Raw genomic sequence first — 27,003 nt, 5'->3', positions numbered from 1 at the left:
AAATTTAAAAAAAGAATTAAAACACCAAGTTGATACTCAAGATCTTTATTGATTCAACTGTAACAGCAACCGTTGGTGAAAATTTAATTTTTTCTGTAATTTCCAAACATTTGCTGGTTTGTAAGGACAGTTAGGAAAATCAGAAACAAAAACTTGACCATGGAGTCACACAGGGCTGCCTCAGGACTACACGGTGCCCTCTGCTCTCCATCCACGACAGTGAGATGGACAGAGGGGAAAGGGGACACCCACATCAAGGGAGGTGAAGGGAAGACCAAGGAAAGTACTGGCAGTCTCCACTTTTCCACTCAGAATGGATGGAACTGGGCCACTGGTGGCACAAAGACAGGGAAGGGCATTTCAATATATAAAATATTTTAAAGATGCTTAAAATGGACACCCGAATATGTGGGTGTCGATTTACCCCTGGGTAGCAGAGGATCTCCTCACCCAGGTGAGAAGAGAGGGGTTCCATCTCCAGGTGAAGGAAAGGCACTGGCTCACAGTCTTCAGGGACTGAAACACACCAGGAGCAGGACGCCTCACCACACAGCTCACTCCTCAGCTCTAGTGTTCCTTCCTCACTCTCCTGGTTTCAAGTAAAAATGACCCTTGGCCTGGGCTTGTTTTTTTTTTTAAAGATTAAGATGGGTGAGGAAAAGGGCACACTGCAGGCAAGAAGAGATACTCCACTAGATTCACGCAATCTCAGATGGCCAGAAATTTTGGTTTTAAGCACTGGCAAGAGCTCCCTTTGGAAATTTCAATGTGGCCAAATTTCAAGCATTGCAGCATCTCTCTGCCAGCCTCCCACTCGTTGAAAGGTGGCAGAGTGAAAGTTTAAATACCCCAAGAATGTGTTTCATCTCAGTACTATTTTCCATTCAGGATCCAGGCAGTACAGTCTGCCAGGGCTGCAGGCAGAAGCAAAGAGACACCATAGATCATCTGAAAAGGGAAATACTTCTCCTAAATCTAAGCTTTGCCAAAAGGTATCAATTTCCAGGCCCATCCAGAGAAAGAAATGTCAATTCCACAGGGTGGGAAAGGTGACATGAACAGACTGTATCATTCCTCAGACTGCAGTCAGAAATGTCATGAGCTAGGCTCAGGGGAACTCCAATTATCAGTTGGTAAAACATGACTAGAACAAGAAATGTGCCTGGGGTGTAAGCATTCTAAATAATTGTGACCCAGCTGCCTCAAGATCTGATGTCATGTTTTATTTAAAGCTGGGAGGTAAAGAAGTTGGTGGTGGTAGGGGTACCACTGTATGGTCACTATGCCCCCTGTGAAGTCCAGACAGAAACTGCCCTCCCAAGTAAACACTGCTTCTTTAAAACAGACACTAACCCCTCCTAGATGCCATGCATAGGTAAGAGATTGGGTTTCGCAGATTAATAAATAGCTGCCCGTGTGCATACAGTCCAGAGACATGCTAAGACGGGTAAGTTCTGACCCAGAGAGACAAGCACTGGCTCTCCTGTCTGGAGGGGAATGTAAGGGGCTGAGGGCCGTGGCTTCAAAGAGCCAAGATACTGATACCCCATAAAGTCTCCAAGATGAAAACAGAAAAGGACTGTTTCTGGAATATTGCTGCCAATACAATGAGCACCTTACACCAGGTGCCTTGATGCAAAGCAGGCACTGGCTGAGCGACAGCCTCTGGGGTAAAGCCCATACATCTAGCAGGAAATGTCTGAACTGGGAAGTTGAGGTCCGAGAGATGCAAAGAGCTGGTAACCCAGACAGCAAAAATAAAGACCATCTATTTTGACTCCACCTTAAAATCAGAAGTAAAAAAATTCGTTTGAAGGTGCTTTAAAGACAAGTTCCTTACTTCTAGAAGTACCTTTTCTTCTTTTTTTTAAATAGCTGCCTTAGCAGCATTGCTTTTTATTCAAGTATACTCTAAAGCAAGCAGGGCTACAGATAAGAAAATGCTGGGAAGTGTCAGAGTGTAAATCTAAAGAATTTGCACCCTTAAGATGTCTGAAACCCCCAAAAACTTGGCATTGGTGCCAGGGACACAGAACAGACATCCACTAAAAATGTGCTAAACTGGCGAGCTTCATCGAAGCTTCTCTCAAGGGTGAAGCCAGGATTGGTTCTTTATAAGAACCTGTTTCCATTAGGAAGCCCAGGGTGAGGCAGGTGTGCAGAGTTAACTTTTACTGGATGTAAAGATCAAGCACAGACAGATCTCTTATTCCCAGAAGTCCACCCCATTTACTGAGGTGGTTTTTTGGGTGGGAGACCTGACCCAAGTCTGCTTTAGCTGGCGTGGTTTGAGAGAGCAGGTGCCAAGCATCAACTGGGGGGGACCTGGCTTCTGGATACTATCGGCTTTGTTACTCTGAATCTGAATGGTTAGCTCTTCTTCAGCCCAGTAACCCACCACCTAATTCATGTTTGCTCCCTTTGTTTGACAACCCCGACTGATCCATTTGAATGGCTCAACGAGAAGGCTCCAGTGCCCTTTGTCAATTCCTGGCTAAAGGAGAAAGCGAGCAAGCAGTATTGTCTTTTAGAGGTATCAAGTCAAGGACTTAGCATCCTTGGGCCACTGGTAGTACACAACAGGACAATGTACAAATACTACCCTGGAAATTGCCATTTCTTGCCAACTCTCTCAAAACTGGCAGATGGTTATGGACAGTCCATTTTCCATCTGTTTGTTGATGTATATCTTAGAGAACTATTCTCAGCAACAACACCTCTCTCAGTATAGCATCTAGTTTAAACATAGCTGTTCTTACTGATCTAGTTTCACCCTCTGTTGGGGGAGGGGTCATATTAAGGTATATCCACAAATTCTTTGACACTGCTCCATTCATTAGGTGGGGTGTAACCCCAGTTCCCTTGAGTGTAGCTGGGCTTAGTGGCTTGCTTCTAAGGAACGGGATAGGAAGGTGTGATGATTTGCTTTCGAAGACTGACATAAAAGGCACTGCAGATTCCTCCTTGCTCTCTCTGGGATCGTGTGCTCAGGCAAAGCCAACTGCCATGCTGTAAGGACACTCGTGCTGCCCTAGACAGATCCACACAGGGAGAAACTGAGGCATCTTGCTCACAAAGAGAGCCCAGAAGTGGATTCTCAAGGCCCAAGTGACTGTAGACCCTGCTGAAGTCTTGACTGCAACTTCCTATGGTGCCAATACCACCATGCTAAGCTGCTTCCCAGGTCCTAACCACAGAAACTGACAGATAATGTTTGCTCTAAAAGAGATTTTAAGTTTGGGGATAACCTGTTAAATAGCAACAGATAACAAAGATGAAGAATAAAACCCTTGGCTTGGAAGCCTAATAGCTAGAAGCCGGCTTCTCTACACTGTGCTTTAGAGAACACAGTAGCTATTTACACAGGATACTAGAGAGTGGTGAACTCAAGTCACCACACTATGAAGGAGGTAGAACCATGACAATGCACATCTCCTGCTGGAATTTGGAGGGAGGAGGTCATCTCATTAAGATGGATTGTCCCCAGAAGTACAGAAACATGGTTTTCTCCTAAGGAGAAAAGTACAAATAATTAGTAAGATTTTAAGAATCGTCTCACTCAAATGATACCCTAAGGGTGCTCCGAAAAGGCCCAGATAGATTATTCATTAGGGCTTCAACTGTTAGATGATTCCTTCCAAACACTCAGGAGGCTTCCCAGGTGGCTCAGTGGTAAAGAATCCACCTGCTAATGCAGAAGACGCAAGTGACGTGGGTTCAATCCCTGGGTTGGGAAGATCCCCTGGAGTGGGAAATGGCAACCCTCTCCAGTACTCTTGCCTGGGAAATCCCATGGATAGGTGAGTCTGGTGGGGTCACAAAGAGTCAGACATAACTGAGCTACTGAGCACATAAACACACCCAGCAGTAAACCACCTACTAGATTCTGGCTTGCCCTGAAAAATGATTCTATGAGACATGGCACAAAGGTTTCATCTGTTGAAAGTTCATCTATTGCCTTGTGAGATTATCTTTAAAACGCCGATTTATGGAGGCCAAAGTAAATCTAGTGGCCACCAGGAAAGAACTGCACCAAGCACTATGGAGATCCTTACAGAGATGCCTACAGGATGGGCAGCTGCTATATTATATAGCTGATGCTCCCAAGACATACTAGAAATACAGCCTCTGATTAGGAGGCCAAGTGCAGACTCCTTGAGATAGCAACAAAGGGGATCATACCGTCTTGAGACTACTCAAGCTGGTGTTTTATTTCCCACTATTCAGTGAGGGAGCCGAGTTTTCACGTGCAGCAGTAAAGACCCAACAGGGCATGCACTCTGCTCACTGACAGGACGACTACTCGCTGTAGTGGAGTCACGTTCCAGATGATGTGGAGAAAGCAAGCTTCATTCCCAAAGAATCAAGCTCCCAGGGGACAACGAAGTCCTGTGCAAGCTTGTCATGCAAATTACCAACACACCTTAAGTTTTTCCAAGAGTAAGTATAGTGAAATTTGGAGTTTAATAAAAATCAGAACAGAGATACATTAAAAAAGCAGTAAGAAATATTTTTCTGGTCAATTCTTGAGACTGAAAGCATCTCCAAAACCGTGGAGATCCAGCTTATTCCTGAGACATCAACCATCACAAAAGGTTTCACTCTTTAAACAATTCACATTTTGTAGCAGAAAACAGAACAAAGTTCCACAGACATCCTTAGTCTCTTCTAAATGTATTCGCAAACAGGGGCTTCTCAGAGTTCAAAAGAAAAACAGCTTTCCATCTTAGCCAGTTGGCCTGGTACTCTCACCCTGGTATCTCGTCTCTTAAAAAGATGGTTCGGAGCACCAAACCCAACCAGAAATTCCTAGACGCCAGTGGCTATTTTACTTGTCTTTCCGTGAGAGGAGTCACTCTCCCAGGATTCCCATGCCAGTCAACAGTCAGGACCATGGGGTGGGGGACGAAGCAGCACAGCGTAAAGGGAGAGAATGAGGCTACCATGAACAACCCAGGGAAGGCAGAATGGCCCAGTCTCACAGTCCACCCACTACGAACTCCAAACATGCACAGCCAACACTAGAGCGAGAGGAACAAGTCCATAAGGGACCGGGGGAGACAAGGGCTGGTGACAGGGAACAGCAGACTCACCAAGGAACAGTTCTCACCTTCCTAACACCGGAAGATGTATAATTAAAAAGTTGCTGTTCAAAACTGTACTGAAAACATATCTAAAAATAGGTCTGTACTCATCTTAAAAATAAAAGGTCACTCCTCAGATAAGAGGAGTGACAGATCTTATCAGATACCACAGGTGAGGTATCCTGGATGTACATTTGAAAAATGGCCTGGCAGAGAAAAGGGAAGGAGGCAGGGAAAGACAGGGGAATTCAGAGTACCTTGGGAAGGGTAAGAAAACGGAAGGAACACGTTTTTAAGCCCATGCTTATCTATCTCAGCAGCCAAACAAAGCAGGTCCATAAAGGAAAAAAGTGTAGTTCTTTGCTAAAAACACTCTCAAAGTCAACTTTAAACTAAAAAATCGGAGACAATAAATATCACAATGCTCACTGGACTGAGAAACAATGACTACTGAGCCTGGGTAGGGTACTCAAAAGTTTCAGCGTCTTCCGAGGTCATTCTTGGGTACCATCCTGCAGAGTATACCGTTAGGCCTTATCCAACATGCTTCTGTCCCATGGAAGGGACCCGATCGGGAGCAGGAGAAATCACCTGGATAGCTCAGGGTACAAAAGGGCCACAGGCAACAAGATGCAATCAGGGAGGGATGGGAGAAGGGGAGCAACGAACAACTGGTGACACAGGACTCCCTTCTGATGTAGAATTAGCAAGTGTCTGCACAACTGTGCAAAGTAAAGGAACAGGAAGATGAACTATAATACGAAAGACAGAATACATTCCTCCCAGAGCAAGGAGGGGAAGTGGACCTCAAAACAGTGCCCCAGGGTAATGCTACTCGAGTTGTACAAAGTGTGTACTATCCCCAAGGACAAACACTGCAAAGTAAAAGGGAAAGCAGCTCTCTTCCTGTTTACCATTTCCCTCCAGTGGTTTTCAGGACCCCCAAACCCAGGCTCTTGCAAGACTGAAACCTGGGCAGGACAGTGAGGAGAGAGAGTAAGAACAGGAATGATGCTGAACCCATCAAACCTCTGTATCACTTCCCCAGACTCCCCAGCCAGTCAGTTATTAGTAGGTTGATAATGGATTTGGGATTAAAAAAAATGGGGGTGGGGTGGGGAGGGGAACCAGAGTTTAACTGTTTTCCTCTATGGGCTGCTTAGTTCTACAGAAATATGTCAAGAGTCTTCAATCTAACTGTCTAACTGGGAAGGGGAACAGGAAACAGGGAGAAGAAATGGTCAGATGCAGCTCCTCTTTGCATCCTTTGGCACAAGGGGAAGGAGAAGGGGGAGGAGACAGCAACGGGGATTGCTGGTACTGCCTCTTCTGTCTTTGCATCGATGATCCTATCAGCCGAATCAGGTACACACATGTATCAGTGTTGCTGCTTTTCTTCTGATCCTCAAAGGACAATCAGATGTCCATCTCAAACTGAGCATCATCCCCTGGTTAGAATGAAGAAAAGGAAAAGTTGGGCACAAAAAGGAAGAGCAAAACAATTTTAACTAACATTCCCTCTGCACAAGAGTCAAAACAGAATTCAAACTGCCCCATTCTCTGTAGCCTCGAAACAACTATTCTGCTCTGCCTTGGCTGGTCTTTTTAATCTGGGGGGCAACAAAAGAGTGGCAGTCACATCACCCACGGGCAGGAGCAATTATGGGAAAGGATACAAGTGAAAACTTCCCAAGTTTCACTCTCCTTTGTCCGAGGTTGACCAAACAGGAGCTTGTAGAGAGCTCTTGGCCATTTATCAAGTCAGCACACTCTTCTGGAAGCTCTGAATTTTTAGCCCTGCTTGGAATAACACTCTGTCCATCAAAAACTCCTTTGGAATTTGACAAAGTAGAAAGTTGGCTCATGTACAGGGGCCATGGAGTGCAGCCCAAGGTGTGCTTCAGGAGCTGACCATTTCCACAGACATGGATAGGACTTATTATTAATGGTCAACGTGTGTGTGAGTGTGCGGGATGGGGGAGGGGGTGTGTGTGTACTGAAATAGGCTGTCCTGAAAATGGGGTGAAAATGGTTTTCTCTACACCATAAAAAAGACATTCTCTTTATAAGAAGCAAGGTCTATTTCCAAGGGTGATGGAAATGGGAGTTATTAGATTCTGCTTTGTGTGTGTGCGTTATCCCTAGTCCAACAAAGTCCAGGTTCAAGAAGTCATCTTTGGTATTTACCATTGCCTGATTTTGGATTCTTCCTCACCCCCACCCCTCTCCTAGATTAGATTTGGCTATGGTTTAGAACTCGGGTTTCCAGAACATCTCAGTAAGTTTCTTGGTGAGGGTAGCCGGGGAACCTCAGAGATGTATGACTGAACATCAGTTATAACTGAAGCATCAACATTTTTCAGACTGACTCGAATCCCAGGGCTATCTCTTGGTCCCTAACACCAGCATCTCTTACCAACTGCATGCTTCCTGTCATGATTGTTCAAGTTGTTCAAATTGTTTACTTCTACTTTGGAGTCTTCAATTAAGGTGCCGGGGCTGGTGACTCCTGGGATATTGGGCAGATGGCAGGGCGGGGTCTGAGCCATAGGAGAGTTGCGACGATCCAACAAAAACTTTCGATCATAAATGATTCGAGTTCCTGAAAAACAGGGTTTAAAGGAGACGGAAGTTTTATATCTTGTTTCAAATATAATTTTACACCAATGAAAGTAGAAAGTTACCTTCCCTTTCTTTGCTTTGAAAAATAAGAACTAGTAACAGTTCAAAAAGGCAGCTGAAATTATGAAGAATGAATCATTCTGGAGAGCAGAAAACTTAGGTCAAGTTTGAATTATTTAGGATGGAAAGTTTTCTAATACAGATTTTACTTTTTACCACCTTAAACAGGGAACAATCCAACCCTTTCTCGGTGAATCAGGGTGAGTATGAAATTCATTTATTATGCTATGTTGTAACCTAGGAAGTCTCAGGGCCTATTCAGCTGATGATCTGTACTCTCCTTAGACCGAACAGGATTCAGATAGCTAAGGCTGTGCTCGTGGCCCTCCCCACCAGTTTCCTTGTCTCCTCCCTCACTGTTTGGCTAAGAACCATCTTTTTTCCATGTCTTAAGTCAGTGTGGCTGCCATAATCAAATACATGGAACTGGGTGTCTTACACACAAATGTATTTCCTCATAATTCCTGAAATTTCCAAGACAAAGACCCCAGTTTAGTGTGTCTCTGCTGAGCGCTCTCTTCCAGACGTGTTGACACCTTCCCACCGTGTCCTCTCATGAGGGAGAGGGAAGCAAGCGTCTCTTCTGCTGGGGCATTAATCCCACTGTGAGAGCCCCACCCTCAGGACTTCACCTGAACCTAATTACCTCCCAAGGCCCCAGTCCTTGGAGAAGGAAATGGCAACCCACTCTGGTGTTGCTGCCTGGAGAATCCTATAGACAGAGAAGCCTGGCGGGCTACAGTCCATGGGATCACAAAGAGTCGGACATGACTGAAACGACTTAGCAAGCAAGCCCCATTTCTAAATATCACATTGTGGGGGTCTGTGTGTCAATACATGAATGGGGAGAGCACAAGTCAATCTACAGTACATGCTTTACACTCATTCTAACTTAATGTGTCTAATCTGTGGGGTTTGGAAATTGGTGATCTGATTTCAACACTATGTAAAATAAGAGCAAACAGGCTGGGAAGGAGCCTGATGGTTTTCCAATGATCTAAGGGAAGGAGCTTCAGTGGATGGATTTTGTTCTGTCACCAGCGCCCTCCCCCCAACCTTTTATTCATGGCTAGGTTTCAGAAGGGTGAGATTTTTGCTGTGAGATGTTCTTACTAACATTCATGTTGCAAGTCAGAACAAGACTATTCTTACTTCTGTAGTATACTAAACTCAGAAACTCTTGGGGTGAAGTGGTGAAAAAAGAGGACAGGATAAAAGCAAGCTTTCTATTTCTAAATTATAGATCAGCAACAACACCAACATTAAAGCACTGTAAATGAACCAAGTAGAAAACAAGTAATAGAGAGTCAACCTAAACATGTCGGGTGTAACAGGACGTTTGACAAACTCCTATTACTGTGCAGAGGCAATAAAAATATTTTTTACTGCCTTGAGATATAATTCACATACAATTCAAAGTGTGTAATTCAGTAGATTTTAGTATACTCCTGGAATGGTGCAACCATCCCCACAGTCTTTTTCTTTTTTGCTTTTGACTGCAACCCATTGACTTGTGGGATCTTAGTTTCTCAAGCAGAAACTGAACCCAGGCCACAGCAGTGAAAAAGCCAAATCTAACCACTGGACCACTAGGGAATTCCCACCACAATCTACCTTAGAACACTGTCATCCTCTCCAGAAGATAACCCATATACATTCAGCAGCCCCTCCCCACTTTCCTCCACCCTCGGCAGCCTAGGCAACCATGAATCTGTTCTCTGTCTCCACAGATCTGCCCATTCTAGGCATTTCATATAGGTGCAACTATGTAGTATGTGACCTTTTGTGACGGCTCCTTTCACTTGCACGTTTTTAAGATTCATTCATGTTTGGCATTTATCAGTACAGCTGATCCTTGAACAATGCAACTTAGCACTTTTTCAACTGTAAGTACTACAGCACTATACAGTCAGTGTTGGCCGAATCCATGGATGCCGAGGGCCAATGATAAGCACACGTGGATTAACCCCCATGTTGTTTTAAGGATCAATTGTATTTAATTTATGTTTATTGACAAATAATGTTCTGTATGTATTAACGTATATCACATTTTATCAATCTGCCCATTGATGGACATCTGGGTTTTTTCCATTTTGAGTAATGCTGCTGTAAACACTCATGCACAAGTGTTGGTGTGAACTCCTGGGTATGTAAGACAGACTTGCTGGATTATATGGCTTACCTTTTGAGGAACCACCAGGCTTGTTTTCCAAAGTGGTGGCACCATTTTCCATTCCCATCAGCAGTATATATAAGGGTTCCAGTTTATATACATTGTAGCCAACACTTTCCTTTTTTATTTTTCACTTTTCCTTTTGGCCCTTCCCCAGGGCATGCAGGATCTTAGTTCCCCAAACAGGTATGAAACCCCAGCCCTCAGAAGTGACAGCATGGAGTCCTAAGCACTGGTCTGTCAGGGAATTCCCTTTTTATCTTTTTTATTACAGCCATCCGAGTGGGTGTGAAGTGGTATCTCATGGTGTTTTAATTTGCATTTCCTTGATAGCTAAAGGTGCTGAGCATCTTTTCACATATGCCTATTGGCCATTCCAACAAATATCTTCTTTGGAGAAATGTCTTTGGTCCATTTTTTAAAGGGTTGTCTTTTTACCACTACACGGTACAAGTTCTTTATATATTATGAATACAAGCTTTTTAAAAAAAAATTTTATTTTATATTGGAGTATAGCTGATTAACAATGTTGTGTTAATTTTGGGTGTACAACAAAATGATTCTGTTACATATATACATGTATAAAAGCTTCGTATTCATAGATGCTTCGGAAGTATTTTCTCCTGTGAGGTGCCTTTTAAATTTTTTTCCAAAATTTTAAATTTTAATAAAGTCCAATTTATGTCTTTTTCTTTGGTTGCTTGTGATTTTGGTGTCATATCTAAGAAACTTGCCTAACCAAGGTCACAAAGATTTGTGCCTATGTTTTCTTCTAAGAGTTTTACAGCATTTCAGTTCAGTTCACTTGCTCAGTTGTGTCCAACTCTTTGTGACCCCATGAATTGCAGCACGCCAGGCCTCCATGTCCATCACCAACTCCCGGAGTTCACTCAGACTCACATCTATCGAGTCGGTGATGCCATCCAGCCATCTCATCCTCTGTCGTCCCCTTCTCCTCCTGCCCCCAATCCCTCCCAGCATCAGAGTCTTTTCCAATGAGTCAACTCTTTGCATGAGGTGGCCAAAGTACTGGAGTTTCAGCTTTAGCATCATTCCTTCCAAAGAACACCCAGGGCTGATCTCCTTCAGAATGGACTGGTTGGATCTCCTTGCAGTCCAAGGGACTCTCAAGAGTCTTCTCCAACACCACAGTTCAAAAGCATCAATTCTTCGGCGCTCAGCCTTCTTCACAGTCCAACTCTCACATCCATACATGACCACACGAAAAACCATAGCCTTGACTAGACGGACCTTTGTTCACAAAGTAATGTCTCTGCTTTTCAATATGCTATCCAGGTTGGTCATAACTTTCCTTCCAAGGAGTAAGCGTCTTTTAATTTCATGGCTGCAGTCACCATCTGCAGTGATTTTGGAGCCCCCCAAAATAAAGTCTGCCACTGTTTCCCCATCTATTTCCCATGAAGTGGTGGGACCAGATGCCATGATCTTCATTTTCTGAATGTTGAGCTTTAAGCCAACTTTTTCACTCTCCACTTTCACCTTCATCAAGAGGCTTTTTAGTTCCTCTTCACTTTCTGCCTTAAGGGTGGTGTCATCTGCGTATCTGAGGTTATTGATATTTCTCCCGGCAATCTTGATTCCAGCTTGTGCTTCTTCCAGCCCAGTGTTTCTCATGATGTACTCTGCATAGAAGTTAAATAAGCAGGGTGACAATATACAGCCTTGACGTACTCCTTTTCCTATTTGGAACCAGTCTGTTGTTCCATGTCCAGTTCTAACTGTTGCTTCCTGACATGCCTACAGGTTTCTCAAGAGGCACGTCAGGTGGTCTGGTATTCCCATCTCTTTCAGAATTTTCCACAGTTTATTGTGATCCACACAGTCAAAGGCTTTGGCATAGTCAATAAAGCAGAAATAGATGTTTTTCTGGAACTCTCTTGCTTTTTCCATGATCCAGCAGATGTTGACAATTTGATCTAGTGCTCACATTTAGGTCCTGGAGTCATGGGGTCCAATTCTGGTTTTTGTGTGTGGACATCCAGTTGCACCAGCATGATTTGTTGAAAAGACTATTATTGAATATTTCCCCATTTAAATGTCTTAGTATCCTTGTCAAAGATCAACTGGCTATAATTGTGAGGGTTTATTTCTGGGTTTCCATTGATCGATGTGTATCCTTATGACAGTAGTACACTCTCTAGATCTGTAACAACTTTTGAAACCAAGTGAGTCTCCTAACATTGTTTTTCTTTTTCAAGATTGCTTGAGGTTATTTTAAGTCTCTTATTAAAGTTCCATATATGCATTTTAGGGTCAGCCTGTAAACTTCTGCAAAGAAGCCAGTGGGAATTTTGATGGGGACTGTGCTCTGAATAAATTTGGGGAGTAGTAACATCTTAACAATATTGAGTCTTCCAATCCATGAACATGGATAGTCTATTTATACAGACATTTATAGATAAATGTCTATCTTTATTTCAAGAATGTTATACAGTTTCCATAGTATAAGTTTCATGCTTTTTTGGATTAAATTTATACCTATGTATTTTATTATTTTTATGCTATTGTAAGTGGAATTATTTTATTTCATTTTTGGATTGTTCATTGAAAGATACAAACACAACTGGGTTTTGTATACCAATCTTGTATTCTGAAGCTTTACTAAACTCAATTAATTTTAACAGTTTTTTAGTGAATTTTTAAGTTACATTTGGTTTTAAATGGACACACAAAATAAACAATTCAGAAGAGAAGCCATTCTGAAGAATTATGACTTTAATGATGCTGTTAATGTTCTCAAATATGGCCAGGTAAAATATGGATACAAAACAACAGTATTTCATGTGTTTGAATTTTAGATCACTGGAAGCTAAAAAAATTGCTGCAGATATATGGCAGAAAAAAGGAATCAACCCGTCGGTGACTAAGGATTCTATGGTGTAATTCAAAAGCATTTAATATTCAAAAAACCAAAACTATCAAAAGAAAAACATTACATCAAAGGAAACGATTAGCAAGGTGAAAAGGCAGCCTTCAGAATGGGAGAAAATAATAGCAAATGAAGCAACTGACAAACAACTAATCTCAAAAATATACAAGCAACTCCTACAGCTCAACTCCAGAAAAATAAACGACCCAATCAAAAAATGGACCAAAGAACTAAATAGACATTTCTCCAAAGAAGACATACAGATGGCTAACACACACATGAAAAGATGCTCAACATCACTCATTATCAGAGAAATGCAAATCAAAACGACTATGAGGTACCATTTCACGCCAGTCAGAATGGCTGCGATCCAAAAGTCTACAAGCAATAAATGCTGGAGAGGGTGTGGAGAAAAGGGAACCCTCTTACACTGTTGGTGGGAATGCAAACTAGTACAGCCACTATGGAGAACAGTGTGGAGATTCCTTAAAAAACTGGAAATAGAACTGCCTTATGATCCAGCAATCCCACTGCTGGACATACACACTGAGGAAACCAGAATTGAAAGAGACACGTGGACCCCAATGTTCATCGCAGCACTGTTTATAATAGCCAGGACATGGAAGCAACCTAGATGTCCATCAGCAGATGAATGGATAAGAATGCTGTGGTACATATACACAATCGAGTATTACTCAGCCATTAAAAAGAATACATTTGAATCAGTTCTAATGAGGTGGATGAAACTGGAGCCTATTATACAGAGTGAAGTAAGCCAGAAAGAAAAACACCAATACAGTATACTAACGCATATATATGGAATTTAGAAAGATGGTAACAATAACCCTGTGTACGAGACAGCAAAAGAGACACTGATGTATAGAACAGTCTTATGGACTCTGTTGGAGAGGGAGAGGATGGGAAGATTTGGGAGAATGGCATTGAAACATGTATAATATCATGTATGAAACGAGTTGCCAGTCCAGGTTCTATGCACGATACTGGATGCTTGGGGCTGGTGCACTTGGACGACCCAGAGAGATGGTATGGGGAGAGAGGAGGGAGGAGGGTTCAGGATGGGGAACACATGTATACCTGTGGCAGATCCATTTTGATATTTGGCAAAACTAATACAATATTGTAAAGTTTTCAAAAATAAAATAAAATTTAAAAAACAAAAACAAAAAGAAAAGAAAAACATTAAGACTTGACTATAAATAAAATGCCAGGAAAAAAACCTTTTTTGTCCTTTTTTGATACCGTGTTTACTGTGAAATTATATAAATTCCAAGACAATTTAAAAACCTAAAATATTCAGGGTCTCTTAAAAATGTGCATGCATAGACACATCTTATGAAGCAAGAACTTCCAGTAATTCAATTTCAACTGCCAGTCACATTTATGCTAGCCCAATTCAATGTCAACCAACGCATCCATAACTAACTAGAGAAAAGTTAACCGTAAATCTCTAATGGAAAGGCAGACGTACCAGGGAAGTAGAGGCAGGACAGGTAGATGGTATAATGTCATATGCTGCTGCTGCTTAGTTGCTTCAGTCGAGTCCGACCCTGTGCGATCCTATGGACTGCACTGCAGCCTGCCACGCTCCTCCATCCTTGGGATTCTTCGGGCAAGAACACTGGAGTGGGTTGCCATGCCCTCCTCCAGAGGATCTTCCCCACCCAAGGATTGAACCCAGTCTCCTGCATTGCAGGCAGATTCTTTACTGCCGAGCCACCAGGGAAGCCCCATAATCTCTTATGGTGGAGAGCTAAAACTGACAGACTGAGACACAGAGGTTTAACTAATTTATAGAGTTTTAAAGGTAACTACCCAGGGCTTCCCTGGTGGCTCACTGGTAAAGGATCCACCTGCCAATGCAGGAAACGTCGGTTCCATCTCCGATCTGGAAAGACCCCACATGCTGCAGACCAACTAATCTCACGTGCCACAAGTACTGAACCTGTGCTCTAGAGCCCAGGAACCACAACTGAGCCCACACGCCTCAACTCCTGAAGCCTGAGTGCCCCAGAGCCCACGCTCCACGACAAGAGAAACCACTGCAAGGAGAAGCCCACGCACCACAACTAGAGAGTGGCCCCCACTTGCTGCACCTAGAGGAAAGCCTGCACAGCAACGGCGACCCGGCACAGCCAAAAATAGATAAATAATAAATACATACTAAGAATAAATAAATAAAGGTAACTACTCAGAAGAACCAAAAACAATAAACAATTTATAAGGAAATACGAAGTACAGAAAGTAATGAAAGTGTCCCGTATCCCTCATTTTCATAACAGGGAGTCAACAGTATCCTCTAATGTTAAGAAATCAAGAAATTGTGGTATAAATATATATTATTTATAGCAACAGTGGCTAACCAGAAAAATCATTACAAACAGAAACTGTTAGAAGCAGCAGTCTATTGGCATTTTACTTTGCATTTTAGGTGCTTCTGTTCAGTTTTCCTTTTTCTATTTTGTTTTTAAAACATGCATATTTTAGTCTTCATGTTTGGATTTCAAAACAAATAGGTATCTTTAGATCTAGGTTAACATTAGATATCTATACACATTCTTCATTCCTTGGTGACCAGTTATTTGGATAAATCTAGTACCCTGACCTAGCACTTTCTAAATGCCGACATTACTAGGAAAAAATGAGAGTAAAATTGAGTCTTGTTGATGGAGAACAGAGAGTAAGGAGAAAAAGCTTCTATTTTTTGATCTAAAAATTAGTGATTTTCAAATGGCAAGGAAAAAGAGGCAAATAAATGAGATCCAAAATTATGCTTGCCAAGATGGTTTAGTACAGAAAAAAGGTCATTCAAGTCTAAGGGCCTCTTTCAACACCAAGTAGCTTAAACGATAATCAATCCATAATTAAGCTATATACACCCAAGAAATTGTATAACCTGATATAAAACTGCCTAGACAAAGTTCCCTGTAACATGGTTAACTGACAAGGGTAGTAGTTACTATACTTTCACAGAGCCCAGACCATAAAGTTGTTTAAGGCTGCTTCCAGAATTAGAATTAAGCAGCCACTCATGCAAATAAACATCTTAGAATAAGAAACAGAAAGTATCTTGCCCACATTGAACAGGTGGTGACAAAACCCTCCAAGAAGGCTGAGATTAACCTACACCTTCCCAACAATATCCCAGGCAAGAAGGGAGAGTGTGGAGTCAAACAGGGCTTCCCTCAAGGGACTTTCCTCATCAAAGAGGAAAATTTTTCTCATAAAACCGTAGTGGACTCCCTGCTATGATCATTAGGCCAGAAATGAGTCAGATGCCCACCATCCCAGACACTAGGGAAGCCATAGTGTAGCCAGGGTGTATTTTATGGGGCTTGGCACCCTACTACTTTTAAAATAATGAGGAAATCTGGGGTAGCATGAAAGAAGAGGGAACAGCTCTTGGGTTGGAAACCAATAGTGCCAGTACATCCATATTTAATATTTACCTACATTTAAATCCTCATTGTCCATAGTAGAAAACTGTTAGTACCCGAAACTGAGAAATAGCATTAAATCATGTTATTCAGAAATCCAGAGGTTAATGCTAGAAGAAATAGCTGAAAGAGTTTAAAATGGTTTCTCCAGGAATGGAACTAGAAACGAGATGGGACGTTAGACTGTTGCTTTTTGTTATTACCCTAATAATACTATATGCAGAGTATATCATGAGAAACGCTGGGCTGGATGAAGCACAAGCTGGAATCAAGATTGCCGGGAGAAATATCAATAACCTCAGATATGCAGATGACACCACCCTTATGGCAGAAAGTGAAGAACTAAAGAGCCTCTTGATGAAAGTGAAAGAGGAGAGTTAAAAAGTTGGCTTAAAGCTCAACATTCAGAAAACTAAGATCATGGCATCCAGTCCCATGGCAAACAGATGGGGAAACAGTGCAAACAGTTTATTTTGGGGGGCTCCAAAATCACTGCAGATGGTGACTGCAGCCATGAAATTAAAAGACGCTTCCTCCTTGGAAGAAAAGCTATGACCAACCTAGACAGCATATTAAAAAGCAGAGACATTACTTTGCCAACAAAGGTCTGTCTAGTCAAGACTATGGTTTTTCCAGTGGTCATGTATGGATGTGAGAGTTGGACTGTGAAGTGCTGAAGAATTCATGCTTTTGAACTGTGGTGCTAGAGAAGACTCTTGAGAATCCCTTGGACTGCAAGGAGGTCCAACCAGTCCATCCTAAAGGAAATCAGTCCTGAATATTCATTGGAAGGAATGATGCTAAAGCTGAAACTTCAGTACTTTGGCCACCTGATGCAAACAACTGACTCACTGGAAAAGACCCTGATGCTGGGAAAGACTGAAGGCATGAGGAGAAGGGGACGAAGGAGAACAGGACTCTACTGTTCTTTGAGTAATTCCAATTCTCATAACCAGGAGCAAAGATTTCCAAGACATTAATGTCAAAGGATGGCTCCCTACCCAATCACACAGGACTCTGCCAGAGTAGAACACACACCAAGGCTGAAAGGGAAGTTGATAATGACTATGCTCCTATTCAGAAGGTTCTGTGTTAGAAGAAGCCTTAGACAGCATCTGGTGGAAGCCTGTCATTTTACACACGGAGAAAACAACATCCAAAGAAAGATCACCCAGTGAGTGACACAGGAGTCAGGAGACCAACACAAATAAGCAAGGCAGTCTAAGCAAGTCTGCCTTTCTTGAGTCTGGCCGAAAAATGATTTGAAACAAATGACTTTTTTAGTTAGTACCAGGTAAAAAGTGGTATACAAACCACAAATTAATCTCAAATGCCAACTGATTTTAAGACTATCAAAATAAAGTACTTCAAATATGTCCACGTCTGTTTGGGTTTGAATATTTGTCTTGAAATAAACCTTCTTCACAAGAACTACCTGGTTCTGGTTCCAGGAAAATGCTGGTTGGATGCGCCAGATTGTTGACAGCATCCTGGATCAATTCTTTGGATTAGATTTCACACATGTTGTGGTTTAGCCTCTGTAATGCTAGTAATTAATGAGGGCTCACTGCTTTGGTATGGGGAGAGCACTCAGATTCAAGCCTGGGCTTCATTTCCACTTCTTGTTTTCCTCCTAGTTCACTCCTCTTAGGCACTTAAAAAAATAAAAATAAAAACAATGCAAAATACATATCTACCAATATCTTCTACTTACAGTAAGGAACCTGAACTCATCAATAAACTTCATAAGTAGGCAAAAGCCTACTGAACATCACTGGTCTAGGTCACTTTATTTATGTGCTGCCTCTTCATTATGGTTCGAGGAACTTATCAGACCAGAGAGTAGTTTCATTTCAGTGTAAAAGCAGCCCAACTCTAACATAAACATTCGCTGGTGATGAGATGAGCACCTCTCTGAGGCCCAAAGAATTAATTACAAAATCTTAAAAATGAATCACAAGCCTAGCAAACTTTTGATAGGTACCTCTTAGAATGGACTTCCCAGGTGGCGCAGTGGAAAAGCATCCACCTGCCATGCAGGAGACATGGGTTTGATCCCTGGGTCAGGAAGATCCCGTGGAGTAGGAAATGGCAAGCCACTCCGGTATTCTTGCCCGGCAAATCCCATGGATAGGAGCCTGGCCTTAGAACCTAGGGAGCAATCAATGGTCTATCTTCACCAGTCCTCACCTGCTATAAACATCAGGCTATTTCTTTAAAAAATTAAAACTGAATGATACTAAAACCAAAGATGCCACAAGAAGAATTGACAAGTATCTCTTAGGAATATAGATGCAAAAATCCTCAACCAAATATTAGCAAACAGAATTCAGCAACATATAAAAAGGATTATATACCACAATCAATGGTACTTACTCCAGGAATGAGAGGCTGGTACAACATCTGAAAATAATTAACATGATACATCATAGCAACAGACTAAAAAACAAAAATCATAGGATCATTCCAAAAGATACACAAGAAAAAACTGTCTTTGATAAAATCCAACACCCTTTCATAATAAAAATAATCAACAGACTAGGAATAATAGGGAACTTCCTGAACCTGACAAGGAGCATCTATGAAAAACCACAGCTACCATTTTACCTAATGATAAAAGACTGGAGGTTTTCCCCTAATACCGAGCACAGGTCAATGGTATCTGTTCTCATTCTCCTGCCATGTTTGTTCAACACTGTACTGAAGCTTCCAGTTCTAGCCAGGGCAATTAGGCAAGAAAACAAACAAAAAAAGTACCTAGATCAATGAGGAAGAAGTAAAACTATCTTTATGCATAGATGACTGTGGTCTTGTATACAGACAATACCAAGGAATCTATAAAAATTGTATTTTCCAGTTACTGATTGTTTATCAAGCATTTTACTTTTTAAAATGACTCAATGACATGAACAGCTTTAGTTCATCAGGGCATTTGTCCTCAAGATCTAAAAGACCATTTATTTAGACACAAATACTCACAAATTTCTGAGCTTTTGGCTTCAAACTGTGGCCTGTGAACCAGGTGAAAATGGCCTTTAAAAACTAGTCATATATCACATAAATCAAAGCAAGATCCTCTATGACCCACCTCCAGGGTAACAGAAATAAAAACAAAAGTAAACAAGTGGAACCTGATTAAACCTAAAAGCTTTTGCACAGCAAAGGAAACTAGAAGCAAGGTGAAAAGACAACCCTCAGAATGGGAGAAAATAATAGCAAATGAAACTACTGACAAAGGACTAATTTCCAAAATATACAGGCAGTTCATACAACTCAATGCCAGAAAAACAAACAACCCAATCAGAAAGTGGGGAAAAGACCTAAACAGACATTTCTCCAAAGAAGACTTAAAGATGGCTAACACACACATGAAAAAATGCTCAACATCGCTGATTATTAGAGAAATGCAAATCAAAACCACAATGAGATATCACCTCACACTGGTAAGAATGGCCATCATCAAAAAGTCTACAAACAATACATGCTGGAGAAAAGGGAATGCTCTTGCACTGTTGGTGGCAATGTAAATCGATACAGCCACTATAGTATGGAGACTCCTTAAAAAAACTAGGAATAAAACCACCATATGACCCAGCAATCCCACTCCCAGGCATGTACCTGAGGAAACCAAAATTGAAAAAGACACATGTATCCCATTGTTCACTGAAGCACTAGTGACAATAGCCAGAACATGGAAGCAACCTAGATGTTCATCGACAGATGAATGGATAAAGAAGTTGTGGTACATACACACAATGGAAACATTACTCAGCCATAAAAAGGAACCCATTTGAGTCAGTTCTGATGAGGTGGATGAACCTAGAACATATTATACAGAGTGATGAACTCCGGGAGTTGGTGATGGACAGGGAGGCCTGGCGTGCTGCGATTCATGGGGTCGCAAAGAGTTGGATACGACTGAGCGACTGAACTGAACTGATGTAAGTCAGAAAGAGAAATACCGTATTCTAACACACATACACGGAATCTAGAAAAATGGTACTGAAGAATTTTTCAGGGCAGCAATGGAGAAACAGAAGTAGAGAATAGACTTATGGTCATGTGGAGAGGGGAGGAGAGGGTGAGATGTATGCAAAGAATAATACGAAAACTTACATTACCGTATGTAAAATAGATAGGCCACAGGAATTTGCTGTATGGCTCAGGAAACTCAAACAGGGGCTCTGTATCAACCTAGAGGGGTGGGATGGGGCGGGAGATGGGAGGGAGCTTCAAAAGGGAGGGGATGTATGTATACCTATGGCTGATTCATGTTGAGGTTTGACAGAAAACAACAAAATTCTGTAAAGCAATTATCCTTCAATTGCTCTCTTCCTTCCAACCAGGTGAACTAGTTTTCCCACGTTAACTTTACCCTGTCTGATCAGCAAATCTTATTTTTTTTTTTCATCACATCACAGCCTTTACTGCTGATTGGCAGTGAAGAATCTCCGATATTCACTACTGTAGCTACTTGAGTTCCCAAAATTCTTTTGGCTGATTCCATATAAAAATAGAAAATCTGACATTCCTTAGTTATTGATTATGACATGTCCATATACCAAAATATTTTTTGTCCATACAAATCCATGAAGCCTGAATTTTACTCAAGACAGAATATCAAAAAAATTGAAAGGACATGATCTGCAACTCTTTACACACACACATGTAGTCAAGCCTACAGTTGTCTCCAAACCATGCAAGACCCCTCCCATAAAATCATGAACCCAACACAAATATGCACCCACCACAAAACTGAGTTACATCTTCTGGTACATACTTTGGTGGCTGACGAATATGAGACTAAAGCCAAATCTCCTCTGGAATGACAATACATGTTCATTTTTGTTCCTCTGAGGTAAGTAAATGCCATCTTCCTTGAACACAAGGCAAAGTGACTGAACAACTTTCAACATGTTTTTCATGCAGTTCTTACATGTAATCATGAAGTCCTTCAGTTAATAACTGAAACTACAGAGCCAAACAAGTACATTTGCTGCTTCAGAAATATATGACTAGAATAAACTCAGGTCACTATATTAGAAATTTTTCTAACAATGAGACACTGGCCTTCCTTCCCCATATTTACAGAGCTCTATTCACTTCTCCCAACAAAGGAACTAGATTAACACTCAGGACTCTCCCCAAATACTCTTACTTTACTATGGCTCACACCAAGTGGATTCTTATCCCTTTTTCCTGTCTTCTCCTTTATCCCCAGACCCTTCCAATGGCCTTCAGGGAACCAACCAATCAGAGCAGCCCTTCAGCTGGCAGAGAGGATGCGCAAGGGTGTGAACAAGATTTCAAACTAACAGTTCCCCTCTGGCACTCTTGTTGCGGCAACAGCATACTTTTCCACAGCTGAGGATGTTTCGTAGAAAAGTAAGGCAAAAAGAAAGGCTCAAAGAGGTCTCTTTGTTCATTCCCCAGAGCAGAACCCTCTCAACAAGGAGACAGTTCAAAACTCATTAAAAAAAATAAATAAATAATAAGGCAGCAAAAAGCATCACATTATCTGGCATTCCAGAGATCAAAGAGTCTTCTTAAATGTTTGCAAACTTCCTTTCCTAGGAAAATGTGTATCTTAAGACAGCAGAGGAAAAACCTGGAATAGGAATCAGGACACTAAAGTTTGAGACTACCAACTGACCTTAATTAGCTGTATGACACTAACAAGTTACTTAATTTCTCTCAATTATAGAAGGAAAGCATTAGGTCCCTTCCAGCTAACCAGACTGTTACAAAAGTGAAGCAGACTATAATAACTTTACCTTTCATTGAGGCTAGAAGCAGCTTCTCAAAGGATGAACCAAATATCATCCCTATTCCTCCAGAGGCAGATAAAACAAAACAAAATAAAAACCCAAGGGCATTTTGTTTTGAATTTGGTCAAAAATTTTGTTCTTCCTTAATAATGAGAAAAAGGTACACTTCTAAAAATATGGGAAATATAAGAGGTTACAGAAAGTTTTCATTTCATTTCCCAACTCTCATTTTCCAACCACAGAAGGCAATTTTAAGAAATCTTTTCAAGGGTAAGTTGTATCCTCTGTGGGGAGATGGCAAGTTCATTATGTTGTCAACGTCTCTGCCCAGTCTGATCATACAGGGCCTTCAGCACATCAACGGTTATCTGGAATGCTCTGACCTGTGTATGACACTCTAGTAGCTTGAGACAGGAAATTCTAATCCCCTTCCTTCCTACTAAATAGAGATTTCCAATACAAGCCTACTGTCACTTCCTAAATGTTTTCAAGTCTGAAATATGTAACTTAGCACTTGACTCTACAAGTTTTTCATTTCAGAACTAAAAAGCTTTTCTACCCACCAAGATTTTAAGACCACTGAGAGTGAAGACTGCATTTCCTACTTTTGTCTGTGGTCCCCTTTTGTGCAAAGCAAATGTCCTGGACCCACGAAACTCACTGAAGATACCTAACCACATCAATTTAGGTGCCTAAAGGTGACCAAATAACAACCATGATTCAGGGAAAGAAAATTACATAGAAGAGAGGGAAATGTGAACAAATCATCAGAAAACTGGAAATTTTCCAAAGGGGGGGAATTAAATCAGTAAGTACTGTATATCTAGGTGGCGCTGAGGTAATTGCTATAAAATGGTGTTTAAATCCAACCGCAACAGTGCTATATCCTATAAACATATTAGGTAAGCCTTTGTGTTAGAAATTTAAAGATGACAATGTGCTCTACTAATAAATAACAGCTCTGTATAATAGATGAGCTAAGATGTAAGTATTTAAATCTGCAATTAAAAAGCAGAAACCATCTGGAGACAGGGTAAGTGATATTTGAGAAAGTAGCTGAGAACTACGTATGTAGGGAGGAAGGATAAATGATTCAGTATTTCGGGCAGAATCTTTCCCAACACTGCAGGAACTAATTCAGACTATCAGATAGGCATACTTAAAGACTATGCCCTTACTTTAAAAGCATAGAAGCTTGGGTGTTTGAAATATGCCTAAAGGTGCCCTTGCAGTTTTTCCCTCAGAGGAATAATGATTAATATACAGCTAAAAGTTTAGTTCCTTCCGCGAATAAATAATTATCTGCTACTATGACATTGGTTCTAAACTGCTGGAAGCACAGGCATTACAGAATTCACAAGGAATTCTGGAAGAAGTTATAAATTTCTTTCCGCCACCTCAGAAAATAATATCCATTTCTTAAAAGCTGTCAGTTCAAGTTCAAGACAACCTATGGAGAGCAGATTCTGGTTTGCCAAATCTTTCACGATTAAAAGGCAAGAAGATTTCAGCATGCTTAGAGGCTGGCCTTGACCAGATGAGGTCAGGAGGGAGGTTTCTCCAATGAGGTAAGCCACCTCACTAGAAACTCCACTGTTCCACAAAGTTACAACCTCCTTAAGCCCAGTTCTCCACTTGTATCAACGAACGTCTCCTGCCTGGATCATTTAAACTTATTCCAAGGCAGCCACGCCACCCCTAGTCGCCTGGGTGGATTCCTCTGTAGAGCTCTCGCCGAGATTTTTTATTCCTTGTTGGCAAGATCTTCTTACTCTACCGTCTTTGGCCCAGGCCTAACAGCAAGGGATTGGTTGGAGCACAACTGGTGAGCCCAGCCCACAGGAACTAAGCTAGTAATCCCGTAGACAGCAAGGGCTGCCAGCAAAGTCCCAACCCTCTAGCGAGAGGCCACCATCAAAAAGCTAAGTAACCAAGTTAAAAATGAAGCACCATCCCCTTCATGAGGTCCCTCAAGATCGCTCTCCAGTCTTCTCCCTCTGGAGAAAAGCCTAGTCAGGGGACAGGCAACCTTTGAGCTCCCTTTTCCCGTGACCAATTAATTCCACGCTCTTCACCTCTACCCCAGTGTTCTTCCTTGTAAACAGTCTTGGTCGCACTTTGAAAAGCAGTGCTCAGGGACCCCGCTCTGCACGGCCCCTTCCCCCGGATGAAGCAGTCCCGCCGGGGAGGGTACCGTCTTCCACCAACCTCCACAGGCGTCGCCGCCAAAACTCTACCCTCAAGGCTGCCAGCGCTCCTTTCCCTGGGCTATTACTTGAGCATGATTTTATCACTCCTCCGCCAGCCTGGGGACTCCCCCCACCCGTGGGGCCTCGTCCAGCAAAGTAAACAATGCTGTCAAAGCAGGATAACACTGGGCGAGGCTTCCAAACTCCGCATTCCAGCCTCCCCCCTCCCGGAGTTCTAGAAGCAGCAAAACAAGTCATCGCAGGGTCCCAGGAGCAAACCACTCTCCCCAACTTCCTTTCTAAAAAGGCCGGGAGACAGCTCCAAGATCAAGCTTCAATGTGCACAAAGACACTATATGTGGCAGAGGGAATGAGGAGCGAGTGCAAAGCCAAGTGTAGACGAATTTGCCCTGGAGTACGAGGGCGGGGGAAGGAGAAAACTGGGTCGAGTGCGTAAACCTGCCACGAAGCGGGAACAGGGGCTTTTTCTTCACGAGAGGAGAGCCAGCCACGTTCCCAGAGTGGGCACGCGCTGAATAGAGTTGCAGGAGATAGAGAACGCGAAGTTAAGGTTCTCGAAAGCAGTCTCAAGGGGGTTTCGGGGGAAGCCCCAAGAAAGGGGCTTTGGTGGAGCCGGGGTGGCCCGAGCGGCCCAGAGTGGATACGCCCTGAGTTATGGATACGCCCTGAGTTAAAGGACCGTGGCGGGAAACTGCGGGGACACCGCGGAGGTTAGCGCGGGCGCGCTCGGGTGCCGGCAGAGGGCTCGGGTGAGGGTCGCGGGGGCGCAGACGCTCACCTCCCGGTGTGGTGGAGAAGAGCGTCCCCCCGGGCGTGGTGCAATAGTCATGAGGTAGCTGCGCGGCGTCGCTGATGGGCACGGTGCGGGTGGGGATGGCGCGGCTCTGGCTGGGCTGGTGGCCGCTGCCGGCGGACGAGGACATGGCTCTGGGCGCGGACTCTCGGGCTTTGTCCGGCGGGCGGGCAGGCGGGCGGCGGCGGCGGCTGAGGGCCCGGGCTGCTCCAGCTGCTCAGGCGGGCCGAAGGGCGGGCGGGGCTAGGCGCGCTCCGCTCGCTCCGCGCTCGCTTCCTCTTGCTCCCTTGTCCCGCTCCGCTCCCGCCGCCGCCCTCTCAGCCGCCGCCGCCGCCGCCGCCCTATCCTCCGGCCTCCGCCAGCAGCCTCAGCAGCAGGAGCAGCGGCAGCAGCGGCGACGACGACGACGACCGGAAGCGGGCGAAGGCGGGAGCCAGAGGGAGGTCGGGGTAGCTGGTCGGCCGGACGTGACGTCACGAGGGCGGGTCCTGGGCGGCAGGGCTGCTGGCGGGGCGGGGCTTATGCCCCGAGGGCCGGACGCGAACCGGACTGAACCTACGTGAAGTGTTTGTGAACTGAGCGTAGGTGTGCTTGGAAAACTTGTGTGGGCTTTTTATTATTATTATTATTGTCAATCAACTCTACTTGAGTTGACTTCTGTTTCCTATATCGAGGCAAAAGTGTTATTTTACTTTTAATTGTTCGTTATTAAATGAAAGGAATGTGTGCATGTATTAAAAGACCATCAGAATGGTTTATGGTGCCACCGTGCTCAAAGAGTAACAAATTTTTTCAATATAAAGTCGGAGAGTAAATACTTTAGGCTTTACAGGCCTTATGGTCTCTGTCGTAAGTCTTCAACTTTTGTTGCTGTAGCGAGAAAGCAGCCTGCGACAACATGTAAATAAATGCGCGTGGATCCAGTAAGGCTTTATTGACAAAAACAGGTGACCAGCTGGATTTGTCCTGTGAGCCATAGTTTGCAGATCCTGTCTTTGTTTTTGTTTTTGTTTGGTCCAGGTACACGTCTTGTGGTATCTTAGCTCCCCCAGGCAGTGAAAACACCCAGTCCTAACCAGTGGACCCCCTGGAATTTTCCTGGGAAAATTTCCAGGGAATTTTCCTGTCTTTGCTTATATTATACATCAATTCAACAAATCTTTAATAAGCACCTACTGTGTGTGTCAGGAACTTTCTAGGGGAGAAGGTATAGCAGTAAACAAGACAGAGGCCCCCAGCTCAGTGCACTGAACATTCTGCTTGGAGCAATGGGGGCTCTCCTCCCCACCTTCCCTTCACTACCTAACCCAGACTCCTATTTAATACTTGGTGTGGGTGGCACTGGGCTTTCCAGGTGGCTCGATAGTAAAGAGTCTGCCTGCCAATGCAGGAGACATAAGGCATGTGGGTTTGATCCCAGAGTCAGGAAGATCCCCTGGAGGAGGGCATGGCAACCCACTCCAGTATTCTTGCCTGGAGAATCCCATGGACAGAGGAGCCTGGCAGGCTACAGTCCATAGGATTGCAAAGAGCCTCACATGACTGAAGCAACTTAGCACACATGCATGTGGGTTGGCCTGCTTTGACTTTTCCTTGTGCTGTCAGAGTTGGTTCTTTGCCCTGGGAGCTCCCATAGTGCCCTGTGCACACTGATGTCACTTGTACCAACCTTGTGCATGAGTGTTATCTACTTATGCCTCTGGTTCCCTTCAAGACTGAACACTTCAAAGGCAAGGACTGGGCCCATCCTCCGCTCATAGTTTGGGGCCTAGCTCAGAATCAGCCTGTGGTCTGCGGTATTGAATTGACCTTAAGAAGTCTTTGTGGAGACTGAGAAAGAAATGTTAGACATAGTTGTGGGCAGTTCGGCCGTGGAGGGACCTATTCAGCTGAGAAGTTGTGTTTATCAGCTGGGTTATGTGTTCCTCTTTCAGGAGTGCATGTCCAC

General features: G+C 43.1%; 1 protein-coding gene across 1 annotated transcript; it reads right to left on the bottom strand.

The window, feature by feature from the left end:
* Positions 1–29: 29 nt before the first annotated feature.
* On the bottom strand, positions 30–25,485 carry EIF4EBP2 (eukaryotic translation initiation factor 4E binding protein 2). The gene is made up of 3 exons (XM_055535052.1): positions 25,041–25,485; positions 7,501–7,686; positions 30–6,532 (listed from the first exon to the last, which is right to left on the bottom strand). Exons 1-3 carry the CDS (start codon positions 25,183–25,185, stop codon positions 6,501–6,503), a joined length of 363 nt encoding a protein of 120 aa, XP_055391027.1. The 5' UTR covers positions 25,186–25,485; the 3' UTR covers positions 30–6,500.
* Between the last annotated feature and the right edge of the window lie 1,518 nt (positions 25,486–27,003).

Source organism: Bubalus kerabau, chromosome 1 (assembly GCF_029407905.1).
Source record: "Bubalus kerabau isolate K-KA32 ecotype Philippines breed swamp buffalo chromosome 1, PCC_UOA_SB_1v2, whole genome shotgun sequence".
Lineage (NCBI taxonomy): Eukaryota > Metazoa > Chordata > Mammalia > Artiodactyla > Bovidae > Bubalus > Bubalus kerabau.
This window is presented reverse-complemented; position numbering and strand designations above follow the sequence as displayed.

Coding starts and splice junctions, on each gene's coding strand:
- EIF4EBP2 (XM_055535052.1), bottom strand. CDS start 25,185: ATGTCCTCGTCCGCCGGCAGCGGCCACCAGCCCAGCCAGAGCCGCGCC. Junction 7,687..25,040: donor CTTCTCCACCACACCGGGAG/GTGAGCGTCTGC, acceptor CCTGTTTTTCAG/GAACTCGAATCATTTATGAT. Junction 6,533..7,500: donor TGACAGGAAGCATGCAGTTG/GTAAGAGATGCT, acceptor CATTCTAACCAG/GGGATGATGCTCAGTTTGAG.